At 46.6% G+C, this 19557-nt stretch overlaps 1 protein-coding gene across 2 annotated transcripts in view; it reads left to right on the top strand.

Annotated features, from left to right (window-relative positions):
* The window catches only part of LOC309561568 (D-threitol dehydrogenase-like), a 117587-nt gene that overhangs the window by 20161 nt on the left and 77869 nt on the right, over window positions 1-19557 (top strand). Inside the window, exons 1-2 of one of the 2 annotated variants that reach the window (XM_082265549.1) lie at window positions 17688-17715; window positions 17867-18094. In XM_082265549.1, the coding sequence (XP_082121675.1) occupies window positions 17897-18094 (198 nt within the window). In that variant the 5' untranslated portion in view covers window positions 17688-17715; window positions 17867-17896. Of the gene's footprint in view, window positions 1-17687; window positions 17716-17866; window positions 18095-19557 lie in introns of those variants that run through there. The other variant, XM_082265548.1, reaches the window with a different exon arrangement.

The following is a 19557-nucleotide window of genomic DNA, read 5'->3' as shown; positions in this document are numbered from 1 at the left end:
CACAACTCCTCCGACTGCACAGTGCATATTGGGATTGTATTGTAAGGTGATTGTTCATCCCATTGTATGGCTGCCATCTCAAACTACAACTTCCAGGAATCTCAACACTGGAAACAAACGATGGGCGGTAAACATCCACCACAATGTTGACTTGCGGCAGAACCCCTGGGGACCACCAAAATTTTCTCATGGACCATCAGTGGTCCACGAACCATTGGTTGGCAACCCCTGGTGTATGGGCTTGCTTGACTTTAGCTCCCCCCCTTCTGGCTGGAGGAGAATGGTGCAGCATAACATCAGTATCTTAGTAGAGGGAGAGAAGAATAAAATGAAGTGCAAAAATTTAAATTCCTTTAAATATAGTGCCCGGGGGGGCCTTAATGTGCCTGCAAAGTGGCGCATCTGTAGCATGTATGAACCAGGCTGCAGCAAAAATGACATTTCTAAAGAAAAAGAAAGTGAGTCAAATCCCATGTAAAATGACTATCCGGGCATGCAACCTGGCAGGTCAGGAAGGGGGGGGGGGGGTGAGCGACCGCCCTCCCCTCCTCCTGAATCATACCAGACCACATGCCCTCAAAATGGGGGGGGGTGGGTGCTTGTTGCATGCACCTTGCTACCATGTTGATAGTGACAAGGGCCTCTTCCTGACAACCCTGGGCTGTGGTTGGGGGGCTCATTGGAATTTGGATGTCTTTTTTAAAAAGAGGGCCCCCAGATCCCCCCCCCTATGTGAATGTGTATCGGGAACATAGTACCCCTACACATTCACCAAACAATTGTCAAAACTTAATAAACACAAGAGACAGGTTTTGACAATTCCTTCATTAAAAAATTAAAGAAATAGTGTCCTTCGATGTAAATCCATCATCAATCATGCCTCCCGCTGGACCCGAAAAAAAAGAAAAACGCTCCGCCTTCTGGGACGGCCTTTCGCCGTATGCCCGATCTGCGCTTTGATATTTCTTATATAGGCAAGGGGCAGGGCCACCTGGCTATGTCACATGGTGGCATCGCCCCTTCTGACATCACATGTCCAGCATGCACCACTCTGTGACGTCAGAAGGGAGCCCCCGGTGCCACCGAGTGACGTAGCCAGGTGGCAGTGTGTCTATATATAAAAATAACAAAGCACAGAGCGGGCATAGGGTGGAAGGCCATCCCAGGAGGCGGAGCATTTTTAATTTTTAATTTTTTTTTGGGCAGGGTGATTGACGAGAGATTTACTTTGAGGGAAACTATTTTTTATTTTGTATTTTTTAATAAAAGATTTGTCAAAAACTTTCTCTTGTGCCTGTTACTTTTTGACACTTTTTTTGGTGAATTGGTAGGGGTACTATGTACCCGATACACATCCACGAGGGGGGCCAGGATATGGGGACCCCCTTGTTAAAGATGGCTTCCAGATTCCAATAAGCCCCCTGCCCCCCGCCCGCAGACCCAGACAACCACAGCCAAGGGTTGTCAGGAAAAGGCCCTTGTCCCCATCAACTGCCCCAAAGCACTCACCCCCCCCTGTTGAGGCTATGTGGCCTGGTATGGTTCAGGAGGAGGGGGGATGCTCGCTTACCCCCCCCTTTCCTGACCTGCCAGGCTGCATGCTCGGATAAGGGTCTGGTATGAATTTTAGGGGGGGGGGGACCACACAATGTTTTTTTGTAAATTTTGCCATGGGGTTCCCCTCCAAATCCATACCAGACCAGCGGGCAAACCCATTGACAGCTAATGACACATTGGTTGTTAAGGACGCCACAGCGGCTTCCCGGCCCCGCTCCTTAACATCTAGCTTACACTTTGCCCTGATTGGGCAAAGCTGTGCCCAACTAGGGTGCAGCGCTCTGTGCATTGCAGGGTGTTCGTCATCGCGAACACCCTGCAAATTCGGGTGTTCGGCAAACAGCTGAACAGGCAAATGTACAGCCAGAACTCATGCTTGGACCAAACTGTTCATCCATCCCTACAGAATGGCAGTCGGCCTATGTAAACATGTCAGTGTCAGTACAGAAGGCTTGGATCCTGTGTTCCTGCAAAGCAGGGGACATGGATCCATGCTTTCCCTTAGTAACAACACCTCCCACACAGTGCACAAACACTGGCCAGGCACACAGTTAACCCTTTGATCGCCCCTGACCTTAACCCCTTCCCAGTCAGTGTCATTAGTACAGTGATAGTGCATATTTTTAGCACTGATCACTGTCACTGGTCCCCAAAAAAGTGTCAAAAGTGTCAGTTAGGCGTCTGCTGCAATGTTGCAGTCCTGTTAAAAATCGCTGATCGCCGCTATTACTAGTAAAAAATAAATAAATACATTTTAAAAATCCATAAATATAAACCGATCAATAAACGCTTATTGGGATTTTTTTTTTAACAAAAAATATGTAGCAGACAAACATATTGGCCCAAATTGATTTTTTTAATTTTTTTGGATGTGTTTCATAACAGAAAGTACAAATTATTTTTTTTTTAAATGTTTGCTGTTTTTTTGTTTATAGCGCAAAAAATAAAAACCACAGAGGTGATCAAATACCTGCAAAAGAAAGCTCTATTTATGGGGGAAAAAGTACATCAATTTTATTTGAGTACAGTGTCGCACGGCCGTGCAATTGTGCAATTGTCAGTTAAAGTAATGCAGTGCTGTCCTGCAAAAAAATGGTTTTAGGTAACTAAATGTTATGATTAATGTCTACTGTAATTACATTACATTACAGTATTATTCAGTATTTTACAGTATTTTTCCATTTTGTGAACAGCTACTGTATAGGAGCTGTTTTGGAATAGGACAAACCTATTGACCCCTAGCCCTAGGGTATTCATTAAGCTCAGCGGGTAAAACAGGTGTGGGGATTTAAGTAATGAAAAACGATTTTAAAATAGTTTTGTACCCTAATGAAAACTCCTGAATAGGAGTACTTTCCACCTCTGGTCTCTTCATGCAGACCTTTGTCCTGCCATAGTTTATAACAGCTTGACAAGCTAAGATTACCTGTGCCAAAATAATACCATGCAAATGTCACGGACAATTATTAAACCCAAAAACAAAACTTTTAGATATTACAGCTTACCAATCCTTTTTAGTTTTTTTTTTTCCTTTATTTTCACCTGGTGAGTAATAAGTCTGTTACTTTTAAACTTCCTTTAACAGAAAAAGATATCCAGCAAAAGTAGCAGTTAGAGGGTTGAGACAAACAATTTACCACTGGTAGGGGTTCTTATAACGGTCAGATTTTATCACGGCTGGTGCAAGGGTTTTTTGACACCCTAGACAAAACCTAATTTTTCCGCCCCATTGAGGAGGAGAAGGGGGAAGGAGAAGAAGAGGGGTGGAGGGGGGGGGGGGGAGAGGAAGAGGAGGAGGAGGAGGAGAGGAATGGGGAGGAGGAGGAGGTGGAGGAGTGAAGGAAAGGAAGAGGGGGAGGAGGAGAGGAAGGGGGGAGGGGGGAGGAGGAGGAGGGGGAAGGGGGAGGTGGAGGGGGGGAGGAGGGGAGGTTGAGGAGGAGGAGGAGGGAGGAGGAGGAGGAGGGGGGAGGAGTAGGAATGAGGGTGAGGAGGAGGAGGGGGATGGGGGGGTAAGGAGAGGGGATTGGGGGGGTGGTGGAGAAGGATGGGATAACATCACACACTTGAGGAGTCTGAGGATAGATAAGTCTTATATACATACACTATACAGTCAGTTATAGAATCTCACTGTGTTCTTCACTGTTCACTCACCACGAGGGCTCTGCTGCCAACGTTTCTCTCTCTCAGTCTCCAGGCACAAACCCTTCCTCGGTGGTGTTTCCAGTCCAGGCTCCAAGTCCTCCAGCTGTGACACCTCCAGGTACTGACCCAGGAGCGCCACTGATCGGATCGTCAGGTGACTCTGCTCTGCCGCTGTATAAAGGGGAGGGGAGAAAGGCAGAGCAGAGCTGGCTTGATGTACTTGTAATTGGTCTCTGCATGGATCATCATGGGAGGGACCAGGTACAGACGATCACTACTTCCAAAGCTCTGGACTGGCACTAGAGAGTCTCTGAGAGAGACACACAGGTCACAGACTGTGACCTGTTTGTCAGTGATCATAGAGGTGCAGGCCACCTCCGTTCTGTCACTGTCAGGTCTCAGGAGACTGTCAGGACTCGGGAGACTGTGACGTCAGGTCAGTTCCTCAGTGCTGCCATGGTGCCTATACACTCGGTGATGGTCCAGGGCAGTTGCACAGCACGGGCGGCAGGACTTGGGAGAGGAAGACTGAGTAGGGAAACCAGCGGCCGGGCACCCTAGGCAGCAGTGCGCCCTAGGCGGCTGCCAAATTTGCCTAATGGTAGCGCTGGCCCTGGCTTTTGTTCATTTATACAAAACCTTTATTCCAACAGGACAAAAAAAATCAATTGCTGTAAAAGCCTTAAAAGTCCATCTCACACTCCCTTCTCCCCAGATTGCAAAGACAGCTGGACAGATTTGCAAACGTGCTGCAGCCGCAATTCTTTGTTTAACGATGTGGCAAAAATGATCCCTCCTTTCATGGACAGTACCACTACCAAATATAATCCATTCAAGTGAAATGGGACACACAGCAACCATGAGCCAAAGGCTAGGTGTTCCCATTCAAAATGTTCGATCATTTGTTAAAAAAAAAAAAAGCAATGCATCGTGATCTGCTCTACAAGATGCAACGCAGGTGTAAACAAGCCCTTAAGAACCGTACACATGGGCCGAATATCGGGCGAAAACAGCTGGTTCAATAAGAACCAGGAGGCATTCGACCCGTGTGTACGACAGCCGGTCAAGAAAGGGCAGAATGAAAAAGGTCTGCCGATCAGCGGTGGCAGCCAACGGCTGAGAGCGATGACTGGTGTGCTCTGGCTGGGGGGGGGGGGGTTGTCTGGCGTCCCCCAAACAAGACACAATAACTCAACATCGGATAGTTAGTACAGCAACTCCTCCTGAGTACTTCAGTTTTTTTTTCGTTCAGCCCGCTGGATTGAACGCAAAAAAAACTGTTAGTGTGTATCAGGCTTTAGCCTAAAAAGACTAATGTAGCCACCATATCTAAGGACTGGTAAGCTACAAAATATTTAATATTTGTTCTTGGATTTAGTTATCTTTTAAAAAAGACAATGACCAATTTTTTGTTTACATTATTTCCAATAATGGGTAGGATTTACTTGTCATGGCATCCATCTAATTTTCACACTATGACCTTTAGGTCCACCCAATATTTCAAGAAGTACATGCTCTACAATGTACCTCCATAACTCCTTGGGCACAACTGCATGTAGAGACCTGATTGGAAGAAAGGTTTTGTTTTATTAATATTATGCAGGGGTGTTCTGCTGTTTCCTAGAAATGTTCTTGCACTGTGTCTCAGGCATGTAGAAATCTGTTACATTTTCTACAGTCAATCATTGAGCTGGCCCCAGGGATATGGGAGGAATTGGCTCTTATACAAAAACTTTTACACATGGTGTCTGCCTCCTGATTGAATTTTTTCGTCTGCTGCTATCATCGGTATAATGGATAAAGAGAAAATGCATCAGGTAGGTTGCCCTAACTGTCGTGGTGCTCTGGGAGGTCTGGAGAAGCTGTTTCTGGTGCTCCACAGGGCAAAATGGATTTTGCCAGTTACCATTGAGAACCCAGAGTGGCCTCACTAATAAAAGGACACAAAGGCACCCTGAGATGCCCCCCCATGTGCTCATATCCAATATACTATGTTCAGTAGAGGGCTATAATCACACCACAAATACACGTGTGTGCTTCTCACCTGTACAACTAATGTTGTTTCAGGCAAGTATATATATATATATATATATATAAAACTCTACAGTTTTTACAAGCTGATGTGCAGCCAACACCTGCTCCAGGTAAGTTAAAAAGAAAAGAAAAAGAAAAAAAAAAAAAACAATTACATGAGAGCTGATGTGTAGCCAAATCTTTTAACCTCCCTGGCGGTCTAATTATGTCCAGATTTCTGTGCTAAATGTGGTACGTTGTTTTGCATGGAAATCTGTTGTTTTACATTTTAAAACTCACCTTCCCCTGCGATCCACCCCCGACCTCCCCCACCATCCTCCCGCTGTCCTCCTGCTTTGTGTTTGGCCGATGGCGGAACCTGCCTTCTGGTTCCCTTTCCTGCGAGCATTGCGACGCAGGGGGGTGGAATCGGCGGCAATTTAATACATTTAAATACACTAAATGACATGATGCAAAGCTGTGATCTACTGGCACATAGCTCCATTGGAAATTCTGAAGAATTATTTGATATACTTCCCAAATTCCACAAGCTATGAGCCAGAAAGAGACATCAGAATCGTCGCTGTTGTCACTTTCCGTACCTGATGATGAATTTTCCCACGAATCGCTATCACTCAGTTCTTCAAGTAACTCGCTGTCGCTGTTTTCCAGTTCGTCTAAAAGCGCTTTTGTCCAAAAAGAACGCTTTTTGGACGCCATGATTGTTCAAAATTCTCCAGGCACAAAGCACTGGAAAAGCACAGGCAGGACACTGGAAAAGTCACCAGGTGCAATCCTGTGCTGAAATGGCATGATACAGTGTAATCTGTTAGGAACACAGCTTTGTATGATGTCATTTGTGTATTTACCCCTTTGAATTTGCCGCCGGTTCCACCCCCCCTGCGTCGCAACGCTCGCAGGGAAGGGAACCAGAAGGCAAGTGCTGGCAATCGGCCGAGCACAGAGCGGGGAGAGACTGTGAGGATGCCGGGTAGGATGGCGGGGAGGACGGTGGGGGATCGCAGGGAAGGGGAGTAACATTCTGGGGTAATCCCGAGTGTGGCTCGGGGTTACCACTTTTGGTACTGAAGGTTAACCCCAAGCCACACTCAGGAATACCACCAGAGAGGTTAAGAGAAGTATGGTTTTATTTTTGGAATCTTACCTTGGTGGATGCTGCATCGGTCCGATGCTGCATCTGTCCCTCGCCGACTCTAAGACTGAGAACCTAGCAATCAAACACCACCGATAGAGCCGGTGACTGTCAGTCACTGGCACTCTGCTCTACCCCCCTATGCTCACTGGAGCACTGAGCTGTGGAGGGTTCGGGAGCAGCCGGCTGGCTCTGGCTCTCAGGGGCTTGCTGAAAGGCTGAGCCGAGGGGAGGAGGCGGGATCTGGGGGACCCCTTGTTAAAGGGGGTTTCCAGATTCCGATAAGTTCCCCACCCGCAGACCCTGACAACCACTGGCCATAGTTGTCAGGAAGAGGCCCTTGTCCCTATGTCTAGGTAGCTTTCCATTGACTGACACTATGGGACAGCCTGTATCTCATGTAGACTGGTGTTTGAAGAGGTGTTTGAAAGTCCAGAAATTCGATTTTATTAAGTGTAACCTTCAATAAAAGCCAACACATTTTGGGTGCTTGAAATGGTCTCCCTTCATCAGGGTTTAACATGTCTTGGGAAAAAAAAAATTATTTTCTACAACACCTCATTTTTGACACCCTTTTGTAGGAATTAGAGCTAGTTTACATGTAGCACCCTCCTAGGTAGGTTTTCTAGAAAAATATAGTTTTTGGATCTTTCTGCTTACCAGGAGGATTGCCAAGTAAATGTATAGTGCTCTCTGCCTACCAAGGAGCAGGATCTATTGATAGGGTCTGCACATGGTGCTCAGGTGCAACTCAGCTTGTCTGAACGTTTCACACTGGTCCAATAGGGAGGCATATTGGACAGTGGGAGGAAACCTGACAACTGAGGGCACAGGCATTGTTACAGCCCTCGTGATTGGAAGAGGAAAGTGCCTCGTTGCATGCTGGGTGACTGTATAAATGCCAGGGGCAGATGTGCTCAAGGTCTTCGGCTGGCCTATAATAAGGCTTACCTGTAGGTACTGTGAATATCTCCTAAACTTGCACAGTTTAGAAGATATTCAGAGTGCATACAGCCGATGACGTCATCGGCGCATACGCTCTGAAGGTCCGGCTTACAGTGCTGGACTTTCAGAGCCCAAGCCAGAAATGGCGGCTCCGGAACGCATGTGCTGGAATGACGTCATTGCGGTTTCGGCCTCTCAAAGTGAAGATATCAGCTGTCTCAGTGGTGTAGAGCAAGGGAGACATTTCCCTGGTCACAGGTGACGTTTCCTCGCTATATACGATCATCCAACATGATGACTCTCTGCTCGCATTTAATTGGGCCTTCAGCAAAAGGGAAGATATTCCCGATATTCAGAAACGCTTTTTAAGAGACGCTCTCGATTTTTGTTTAGCGCACAATTATTTTTGGTTTGACAGTGTTTTTTATCAGCAGCAAAGAGGTGTAGCAATGGGAGCCAAGTTCGCCCCAAGTCGGGCTAACATATTCATGGGGGAATGGGAGGACCGATCCATATATGCTGCCCAACATGAGGAGCTTGTCATGTACCGTCGTTATATCGACGACTTGTTTTTCATTTGGGCAGGGACTGAGTCCTCCATGGAGAAATTCTGCGAAAAATTGAATAACAACATAAATAATATTAAGTTAGACTTCAACTGGAGTCGGACAAAGCTTCACTTTCTGGACGTGGAGATATCCCTTCTTGAGAGTGGGCTGAAGACTCAAGTGTACTTCAAGCCCACGGATCGGAATGGGTATCTCCCCGTCCAGAGTGGACACCATCAGCAGTGGTTGTCCAATATCCCCAGGGGGCAGTTCCTTCGAGTTAGAAGAAACTGTACCTGTCACGTACCTGGTCCTGAAGCCGAAATGCTGAGAGGGCTCTCCTTGCGGCTAGGTGCTCGGTGTCCCTGAAGGTGGAAACAGGGAACACGAAGCCCAAAGAAGCAGGGATTGCAGGCTGTGCCACGGATGAGAGATGCAGGTGTGGAGATCTCTCCGCAGGTGGATACCAGATGAGGTGAGCAGTAGGACCCAGTGGAGCTGATGATGGTGCAGACTGCACACAGCAGGAAACAGGTTGTAGTGGCTCCAGTAAGCTGGATATGGCAAATAGGTATTGCAGGCTGGAGCAACAGGTAAGTACTGCAGGTGGGTACAGCAGGCTGGGTACTGCAGGTAGGCACCAAGGTGGATCACAGCAGACAGGGTGAAGCAGGAAACGTAGTCAGAGATGGATGCCAAAGTCAGTAAGCCAGTGGTCAGCAGACAGAAGAGCAGGGACGTAGTCAGGCAAGCCGAAGTCATACACAGGACAAGAGGCAAGAGCAGATCCGTGGGCTATCCGAGGTCAGAGCTGGGGGAATAACAAGAGGTATCCAAAGGCAGGCCGGGTCGGTAACAGATGATCAGAAGCATAAGCACACACACAAGAACAGGAAACAGGAAGCTGAAGATCAGTCAGCAATGTCCATGTGCTGCAGTCCCTCTTTTAAAGGCCAGAGGGCGCCAAGATCTGACAAGCATTGTGTGAGCCAGCACACACACATCTTTGCCATAGTGAACGTGCGTTCGCAATACGTGTGCGTGCATTTGTGCGAGTGCGGCCATATTGGAAATTGGCCACCATGCCAGGCCTACGGGCAACTCTCCTCTGGCTAGTCTCCTGACAGTGCCCCCCCCCTACGGGCAGCCTCCGGATGCCCAAACGCGATACCTTTTCAGGGTTTCTGTTGAAGAACTCCAGCAACAATCTGGGAGCATGAATATTCCCTTCGGGCTCCCAAGAATTCTCTTCAGGGGGGTAACCTTTCCATCTGACAAGATATTGAGTTTGCCTTCCTCTCTTCCTGCAATCAAGAATTGTTTCTACCTCAAATTCAGTATCTTCGCCCACTGTAACCGGTGGTGGTGGTGGTGGGTCTTCTCTTCCCGGAAAACGGTCTGAAGAGGCAGGTTTCAGAAGAGACACATGAAAAACCGGGTGGATTTTATAAGATTGTGGAAGTTTCAGTTCAAAGGCCACAGGGTTTATCACTCTCCTTATCTCAAATGGCCCAATGAACCTTGGACCCAGCTTTCGTGAAGGGCAAGGGAGTTTCAAATTAGCCGTAGATAGCCAGACCCTGTCTCCAACTTTCAAAACTGGATTCCCCCTCCTCTTCTTATCATAGTACCTTTTATAATCCTCCTGAGCTTTTGAAATGGCTTCCTGAAGAACCTGATAGTTGGTTAAGATGGAGGTTAATCTGTCTTGAACTGCGGGCACAGGACTTTCAGGCAACACGTCAGGTAGAAAGGATGGATGGTACCCATGGTTGGCCCAGAATGGAGTCTGGTTGGTGGCAGCATGAACTGAATTGTTATAGGCAAATTCGGCACAGGGTAACAGAGATACCCAATTATCTTGTGAGAAAGTGGAAAAGCATCGAAGGTACTGTTCCAAGGTTTGATTGGTTCTTTCCGTCTGGCCGTTGCTTTGGGGGTGGTAGGCCGAGGATAGGCAGACGTCAATGTCTAAGGCTCTACAAAGAGTTCTCCAGAACCTGGAGGTAAATTGTACTCCTCTGTCAGAGACTATGTTTCTGGGAAGACCATGGAGCCTTACTATTTCCTTTATAAAGGCATGGGCGGTGTCTGCGGCAGAGGGAGTGCCCACCATCGGTACAAAATGTGACATTTTAGACAATCGGTCTACTATTACAAAAATGGAAGTGAATCCCTCAGAAGGGGGTAGATCCACAATGAAGTCCATGGACAGCATTTTCCAGGGAAGGTCCGGGACCGGTAATGGTCTTAACAGGCCCCAGGCTTTAGTGTTACTCCCTTTGCTGCGGAGGCAAGTTGTGCAGGAACCAACATAATCTTTGCAGTCCTGGCTCAAGCCTGGCCACCAGAAGGAACGTTGGACAAGTTCGATGGTCTTGTGTACCCCAAAATGACCGGCTAGCTGATGATCATGGCATGCTTTAAGGACTAAAGTCCTGGTCTCTTGTGGTACAAAAATTTTATCGTTATGCCAGAAGAATCCATCTTGCTTCCTTAAAGCTGAAACTTCAGTTTCCAGGCATTGGGCAGATGCTAGCTGTATGGCTGACTTTAGATTAGGTAGTATTAGTAAAAAATTTTGGGAGGACAGGATTGTGCTGGAAGATGCTACTTCAGGAGTTTCCGGGAACATTCGAGAGAGAGCGTCAGCTTTGCTATTCTTGGACCCCGGCCGATAGGTTATGTGAAAGTTAAAACGGGAGAAAAACAGGGCCCACCGTGCTTGCCGGGGTCTAAGCCGTTTGGCAGTCCTGAGGTATTCCAAATTTTTGTGATCGGTAAAGATCATCACAGGGTGGGCTGCACCCTCCAGCAGATATCGCCACTCTTCTAAAGCCGCCTTGATGGCCAACAGCTCCCGGTCACCGACATCATAATTCTTTTCTGCTTGACTTAATTTTCTTGAAAAGAAGGCTACTGGGTGGAGCAAAGCTTTAGGCCCTTGGCGCTGTGATAAGATTGCTCCAGTAGCCACTTCCGAGGCGTCTACCTCCAGGACGTAGGGTAGAGTGGGTTCTGGGTGCTGTAATACTGGAGCAGAAGTGAACAGGGCTTTAAGTTTATCAAAGGCTTCCTGGGCCTCCTGAGACCACTGAAATCGAGAGTGTTGTCGTGTCAATTGAGTGATGGGGGCAATGATGGCTGAGAACCCTCTGATGAACCTTCTGTAGAAATTAGCGAATCCTACAAATCTTTGGATTCCTTTTTTATCCACTGGAGCAGGCCACTCAAGAATAGAAGACACCTTCTGGGGGTCCATGGCGATTCCATTGGTGGATATTATCAACCCCAGGAATTGGATGGCTTGTTTCTCGAACTCACATTTCTCTGCTTTAGCATAGAGTCCATGTTTTCTAAGTGTAGATAAGACTTTCTTCACATGTACACGGTGTAGTTCGAGTGATGCAGAGAAAATAAGAATATCGTCAAGATACACAATCAGAAAGTGATCCAGGTATTCTCTAAAGATGTCATTTACAAAATGCTGGAAAGTTGCCGGGGCATTACACAGTCCAAAGGGCATGACAAGATACTCAAAATGTCCGAAACGGGTTCGGAAAGCTGTCTTCCACTCATCCCCCTCTCTAATCCGGACTAAATTATAAGCACCCCGGAGATCTAGTTTTGTGAAAACTTGGGCAGTCCTAAATCTTTGAAAAAGTTCTGGTACTAGGGGAAGTGGATATCGATTTTTAATAGTAATTTTATTTAATTCTCTGTAGTCCACACAGGGCCTAAGTGTGTGGTCCTTCTTTTCAACAAAGAAGATCCCCGCGCCTGCTGGGGAAGAGGATGGACGAATAAATCCTTTGTTTAGATTTTCGTCAATGTAGAGACGTAGAGCTTCCAATTCCACCTCGGATAACGGGAATATCCGGCCAGAGGGAATTTCTGCACCTGGCAGCAATTCTATGGGACAATCATAGGGCCGATGCGGAGGCAAGACATCGGCTCTCCTCTTATCAAACACGTCTAGAAAGTTGTGGTAGCTGGATGGGACAAGCTGACTGTTATCCGATACTGATTGGATGGTCATGCAACTGGAAGAGCTCAGGGACTCAGGTACAAAACAATGTTGGCGGCAGTAGGCAGAGGAAAATATGATCTCCCCCTTAGACCAGTCAATCCTGGGGTTATGGGCTCGCAGCCAGGGGATGTCCAATATCACAGGAAATATGGGGGAGCGAAGGACATCGAAGCACAGGAATTCCTGATGTTCAGAGTCAGTTATAGTCATAACAGGTTCAGTCTCTTGGGTGACGGGCCCCGATGTGGGGATGGTGCCATCTGCCAGGTGAACAGTAAGGCTCAGTCTTTTAGGTCTAAGCGGAATGCTAAATTTCTTGGCTAGAGCAAGATCTAGGAAGCAACTGCAAGCACCGGAGTCAATTATGGCCTGAAACTTGATTTCCCTATCCGCCACCTGTAGTGAGATGGGTAGAAGTAGGTGAGCTGGGTGAATCCCGGTGACTGGAGAGTAGGCAGGGCCAGGAAGCCGGGGCTTACTGGGTCTCACAGGGCAATTACAAAGAAAATGTCCAGCCCCTCCACAGTAGAGGCAAAGGTTGGCTTGCCGACGGCGTGTCCTTTCTTCGGGAGTTAGGGCAGAATGCATCAGTCCAATCTGGATTGGTTCTCCCTCTAGGGGTGTTGAGGAAGAAGAGGTAACAGGCGTAGAGTGGATTCCTGGGGGAACTCTGGGTAGCATCCAGGTAGGTCTGGAGGACTGAATTCGTTCGGATCGTCTCTCCCGCAGTCGGCGATCAAGCTGGATGGACAGTTTGATAAGGTGTTCCAGAGTGGCAGGGGTGTCGACACGAGCCAGCTCGTCTTTAAGTGCTTCAGATAGGCCGAGCCGAAACTGGTACTTTAATGCGGCCTCATTCCAGCCGGTGTCTGCTGACCATTTGTAGAATTCAGCTGTATAGTCCTCAACAGGCCGGCACCCTTGTTGTAGTGTGTGTAGGGCTGCCTCGGCCGTGGCCATTCGCTGGGGGTCGTCATAAAGTTGCGACATAGTTTCGAAGAAAGCAGAGACTGAGTTGAGGACCGGGTTCTTTTGCTCCAAAAGATAATGGGCCCAGGATTGTGGTTCATCTGTGAGCAGAGAAATGACAAAGCCAACCTTAACGGTTTCAAGAGAAAAAGTCTGTGGTTGCAGAGCTAGATACAACTGGCAAGCGTTTTTAAAAGCCCTGAACTTTCTTCGGTCCCCAGAGAAACGTTCAGGTATGGGGACCCTTGGTTCGGGTGGAGGTACCACTATCGTTGGTGCGACAGCTGTGCGTTTATAGGCAGCAGAAGCTGAGGCTGGGGCTGTATTTTCCGGGTTCTGGTCGGTAGGAAAAGGAGTAGTGTATAGACTCTGCAGACGACCTTCCAATTGATCATAGTCTTCTTGCAGATTTGTTATGGCTTGCGTGATGGCTGCGACTTGTTGGCACAGAGCTTCTAATGGAGACGCACCTCTGTCGGCTTCAGACATCTTTTGGCTGACTGATACTGTCACGTACCTGGTCCTGAAGCCGAAATGCTGAGAGGGCTCTCCTTGCGGCTAGGTGCTCGGTGTCCCTGAAGGTGGAAACAGGGAACACGAAGCCCAAAGAAGCAGGGATTGCAGGCTGTGCCACGGATGAGAGATGCAGGTGTGGAGATCTCTCCGCAGGTGGATACCAGATGAGGTGAGCAGTAGGACCCAGTGGAGCTGATGATGGTGCAGACTGCACACAGCAGGAAACAGGTTGTAGTGGCTCCAGTAAGCTGGATATGGCAAATAGGTATTGCAGGCTGGAGCAACAGGTAAGTACTGCAGGTGGGTACAGCAGGCTGGGTACTGCAGGTAGGCACCAAGGTGGATCACAGCAGACAGGGTGAAGCAGGAAACGTAGTCAGAGATGGATGCCAAAGTCAGTAAGCCAGTGGTCAGCAGACAGAAGAGCAGGGACGTAGTCAGGCAAGCCGAAGTCATACACAGGACAAGAGGCAAGAGCAGATCCGTGGGCTATCCGAGGTCAGAGCTGGGGGAATAACAAGAGGTATCCAAAGGCAGGCCGGGTCGGTAACAGATGATCAGAAGCATAAGCACACACACAAGAACAGGAAACAGGAAGCTGAAGATCAGTCAGCAATGTCCATGTGCTGCAGTCCCTCTTTTAAAGGCCAGAGGGCGCCAAGATCTGACAAGCATTGTGTGAGCCAGCACACACACGTCTTTGCCATAGTGAACGTGCGTTCGCAATACGTGTGCGTGCATTTGTGCGAGTGCGGCCATATTGGAAATTGGCCACCATGCCAGGCCTACGGGCAACTCTCCTCTGGCTAGTCTCCTGACAGTACCACAGAAACTGTACCACAGACAATGATTTTCTAACTCAGTCCCAAATCTTAAAACAAAGATTTATTGAAAAAGGATATCAAGTCACTAAACTGGACCGTACGATTGCGGAAATAGGCACGCTTTCTCAGGAAGAGTGTTTGAGGGATACTGAGAAGCGGAATACACAAGGGCACGAATGGAGCTTTATCTCGCAATTCAGTGCTCAACATCAGGAGGTCGAACAGATCTTTAAAAAACACTGGCCGGTCCTCTGTATGGATAAGGTCCTGAGTGAAGTGCTACCTGACACTCCAACATTCATATATAGGAGGGGACCGACATTTGGTGACCAGGTGGTGAAAAAAGTATTAGATCCTCCAAAGAAGCCAACGATGTTTTGGGACAAGACAGTTGGTTTTTTTGCCTGCAGGAAGTGTAAGACCTGTAAACAGGTAAACACACACCTAAGGAACTTTACCAGCTTCACGTCCCCTTCTAATGGACAATCATTTGAAATAAAGGACTTAATAACTTGCAGCAGCACACATGTTGTATACCGCATACAGTGTCCATGTAATTTGTTGTACATTGGAAGGACCAAACGAACAATAACAGTCAGGGTATCAGAACATATAACTAATATTCGTAATGGTTTTAAAGATCATAGTTTATCCCTCCATTTCCGTGATTTCCATAACAGCGATCCCACCCATCTCAAATTTTGGGGGGTGGAAAAGGTAGAACCAGTGTGGAGAGGCTCTAATAGGGTCCGCAAAATATGAAAACGTGAAACACACTGGATCTATCTTACTGAGTCGTTGCATCCCAAGGGCCTGAATGTGGACTTGGACATTAACTGCTTTATCAGCAATTATTGATATACTGATGCAGTACTTACTCTGGTCCCGGTTTTTAGTTTTTTAAGTGTCTTATTCACCTTTTTCATCTTTGTATCTTTTGTCCGTTTTTAGTGTATTTTAATAATTTTTTTAATGTCTTTTGGTATTATTCCAGTAGCTTATTGGTTATTGGCACATTGAAGTTTTAGATACCTCTTTATATAATTTATATGTCAATATTTTGAGGTATTTTTATTGTGTTTACATGTTTGAGCTGAGATATTCTCAAGCCATATTTTAATCTTTGTTTATCCTTGCAATTATTATTATTTTTAATCACCAATGTTTATGTCTGCTATTTGATATTGATATGTCCTTTGATGCCTCTGTTGATTTGTGTATTTTATAATGAGTTATATGTGTTGATGTATGTATAATGAAAGGCATTCAGTTGAATATATGGATGCTTCATGTAAGTGCTCCAAATTACCATATAGTAAATAATACCGCCTTGTGGTTATGGATATACATTATACGAATCAGGGAGTGCTAATCGCAAGTGTTGCTGTCACTTCATTTACATATCCTCAGAGGCAGCGTCAACCGGAAGTGACGTATTAACGTCAGTATCATAGCCGTAGTCCGGGCGGATGTGCCAGGACGCACATTGCGCTTTGGGAACCGGATGTTGTCATTGACTATGTACTTCCGGGTGGACGCTAAGCTTGGCGCCGGTGCGCCGGGCAGAAGTACTATGACGTGTATCGAGTCATCGATATCGGATGTACCCATAGATCATGTACTTCCGGGATAATGCCGAGCATGGTGCTGGTGCGCATGCGCGGCGTTATTATAAATAGAGACAGACCGCGCCGCGCACACATGCTCTCGGTAGAAGTCTCCACGACGAAACGCGTCAGAGCTGTAGTGCGCGGTCGCCCAATATATTAACATCACGCCGGACATCTTCCATGCTTCCTCGGTATAAGGAATTGGAATTGGTGGCCATCCAGCGTATATATTTACTCAATGCCTTCATTAACGGCCTTCCTGTAAGTAGACATCTGGAGGGGAGAGGGGCTCAATTTGGTTTTCCTTGAATAAATCTTGTGTGGAATTACACTATTGTTGCCCCCACTCTGTTCATTTACATGTGGTTGTGACTGGAGTAACGTTGGAAGGAAAGAGTTAGCAGTCAAAGTCTGGAGTCCTATACCCGCTGATTGGTGGATATTTTGAAGGATTACTTTCACCCACTGTCTGGTGAGTTTTAAGAATAGGGGGGGAGCACCGGTCGGTGGTGGAAGTCTGGTGGATAAGCCAAGATCCCTCACTCCCTTACCTTTTTGATGGACTTTATGTGACACACGTTGTTTCAGACTGGATTGTTTATATAGATTTTTTGAAGGACTCTTGCTGAAGTATCTTTAGTCCTATACTTAGCGCTGCTAGTGTTTTAGATATATTTTTATTGTTTAAATATTCTATAACACCTTTGTTGCATGTCTCAGTGGTGTGCTGGTGCCGCTGGAGGGCTTCATTCTAAGGTAGGTTCTTCATAATGAGCTAGTATGCAATGTATACTGGCTCATTATGCCTTTGTCTTATAGGTTGTTTTTTTTTTTTTTTTTTCTCGAGGTTTACAACCTCTTTTAGTTATATAACATTAAATAAAATTTCTAAATAAAACAGAACGAGGTAGAAAAAGCTTTTACACCAATGCAAAACTAAAAGGCTCTTGACCTTCCAATGGAAGAAGTAAAAAAAGAAAGGGTCGAAATTAGCCCTCAGGTTCCACTCTAAATATGTGAATAGAATGTTGGAAGAACAGTTAAATGTAAATTTAAATGATGAACCTAAAGTGGGAAAAAAACACAGCAATGTTAGCAGCAAATCATCTTATTTAAAGTTGGAGGACAAGAATTTACGATAGTCCATCTCCTTTAATTACATTTGCCTGAAGTCAAAAAGTTCTCGCCTATCACCCACACATCCATTTTATTTTCTGTTCGCTAGGTGAACAATATCTCTGCTTTCCAATTACATGATTATGGTCCTGGAGTAATTATTTTTGCCGTTAATTGCCAACGATAAATAACCCCACCACACATGCATTTCACCTCGGTGACCTTCTTTATCCTGATCGCAACTCCTCTATTCTATAATTTAACGCCTCTTTAGGCCCGGCAAGAAAATGATGTACGGATTTTCCTGGAGGAGATAAGTAAATTTCCTTGCTTCGGTTCTGCTTGCGATCTCTCGCTTTCTTGTCTATTATCGCGCAGGCTGTTTCCATTTTCACACTTAATAAGAGGACATCTGCATTCCGACTCTGTTTGTTGTCTTGTAGGAGTTAGCCGCTTTGGGCGAGCAATACGACATGGTGTTTATCGACGCTACGGAGGAGAATCCTATAAACTATTTCAACCTGATTATGAGCGGCAATATGCTAAGGATGAACGGTGTGATCTGCGTACAAAATGCTCCTACAAGCTGCCAGGAAGGCATCGATGATGAGACAGGATTTATGTCCAAGGAAATGACAGATGTAATTAAGGCAGACGCCAGAGTGGAGCAGGTTAGTGCTGTAAAGGCTGCAATACACAACGCTGGAGCTGCTGGCTAAGTCATTTGAACAGGCAGAAGGGAATATTTAACTTTAACAGTTCTGTTTAGAGCAGACAGCTTTTATTGTTTCTGGTACTGGGTCATGGTAGGATGTCCTATGCCGAAAATAAAATCAGTCATTTTTTTTTTGAAGGTCTTTGTTAACCACTTCAGCCCCGAAAGGTTTTACCCCCTTAATGACCAGGCCGTTTTTTTTTTTTTTTGCGATACGTTAATTTCACTGACAATTGCACGGTCGTGCGACGCTGTACCCAAATAAAATTGATGTCCTTTTTTTCTCACAAATAGAGCTTTCTATTGGTGGTAATTGATCACCTGGATTCAGAAGGACTTCACTTTGACTTTGTAATTTGCATTCTTGCTCCCATCCACTCACACCTTGACAAGAAGTTAGGGAAAATCTCTCTAACGAAGCCCCGGATAGCAACTTAGTTGTCAAAATCTGAGCTAGGCCTGCCCATGCATGCTGCAACATAGGAAATTATAATTTATTATAGTTTTACTTAAAAGTGTTAATATAAAAACTACTTAGATGTGGTGTCTGCATTAGTTTAGTAGGCTTGTTTCCTTTATTTTCACCTATTGATCCAGCCATTTACATTATCCCAGTCGGGCGGGGGAAGGAGGAAGGGCCAAACTTCAGAGGGACGGCGCAGCGGCGCCATCTCCAGGAAGTGGGGAAGAGTACCTGTCAAAAACAGGTACCCGTTCCCCCCCTTCCCCCTGAAAGGTGCCAAATGTGGCACCGAAGGGGGGGAGGAAGCAAAAGAGCGGAAGTTCCACTTTTGGGTGGAACTCCGCTTTAATCAATGAGCAACTTCTGCTTCTCATATAAATTCCCAATTATCTTTTTAGTGTACCACCCTCCTAGATAGGTGCTAGGTTAAAAGCATTGTTATGCTCCAGCTGCTTATCAGGGGAGCCAGATCTGTTAGTTTTGCATGTTGCATGTTCCCATGTGTGATTCACTGGGTCTGAGGGAGTGTCCCCACTGTACCCAATAGGGGAGCCTGTTGGGCAGTGAGGGAAACCTAGCCAGTGACACATAGGCTTTTGTGAGGGTCCCAGTGGGAGGGCACAATCGCAGTGCATCCTGGGATTGCTCATAAAAGCCAAGGGGACATGTGACAGGGTGTCTTTGGCGGGAAGTAGAGTCCCAAGAGGAGGGTGACAGCTGTCTCTCCTCCTGTTGTCTGAGGAAGATGGTCACAGGCAGTCGGCCTAGTGAGCCGGGTGTGGAGCTGAGCCTAAAGGATCCCGTAGAGCTGGCAGAGTCATCTGGGAAAAACAGTGTCCGTGAGTACCAGGGGACTTGCCTAAGGGTCTGCCCAGGAAGGGGGACCACTCCATTGAAGTCAGAGGATAGATGGTCAGTTCACACAGTATGACAGAGTAAAGGGGGTGCCAAGTAGA

This window comes from Pelophylax lessonae (assembly GCF_965119305.1).
Source record: "Pelophylax lessonae genome assembly, chromosome: 8".
Lineage (NCBI taxonomy): Eukaryota > Metazoa > Chordata > Amphibia > Anura > Ranidae > Pelophylax > Pelophylax lessonae.
The sequence above is the reverse complement of the archived record's forward strand: the minus strand, read 5'-3'. Positions and strand labels throughout refer to the sequence as shown.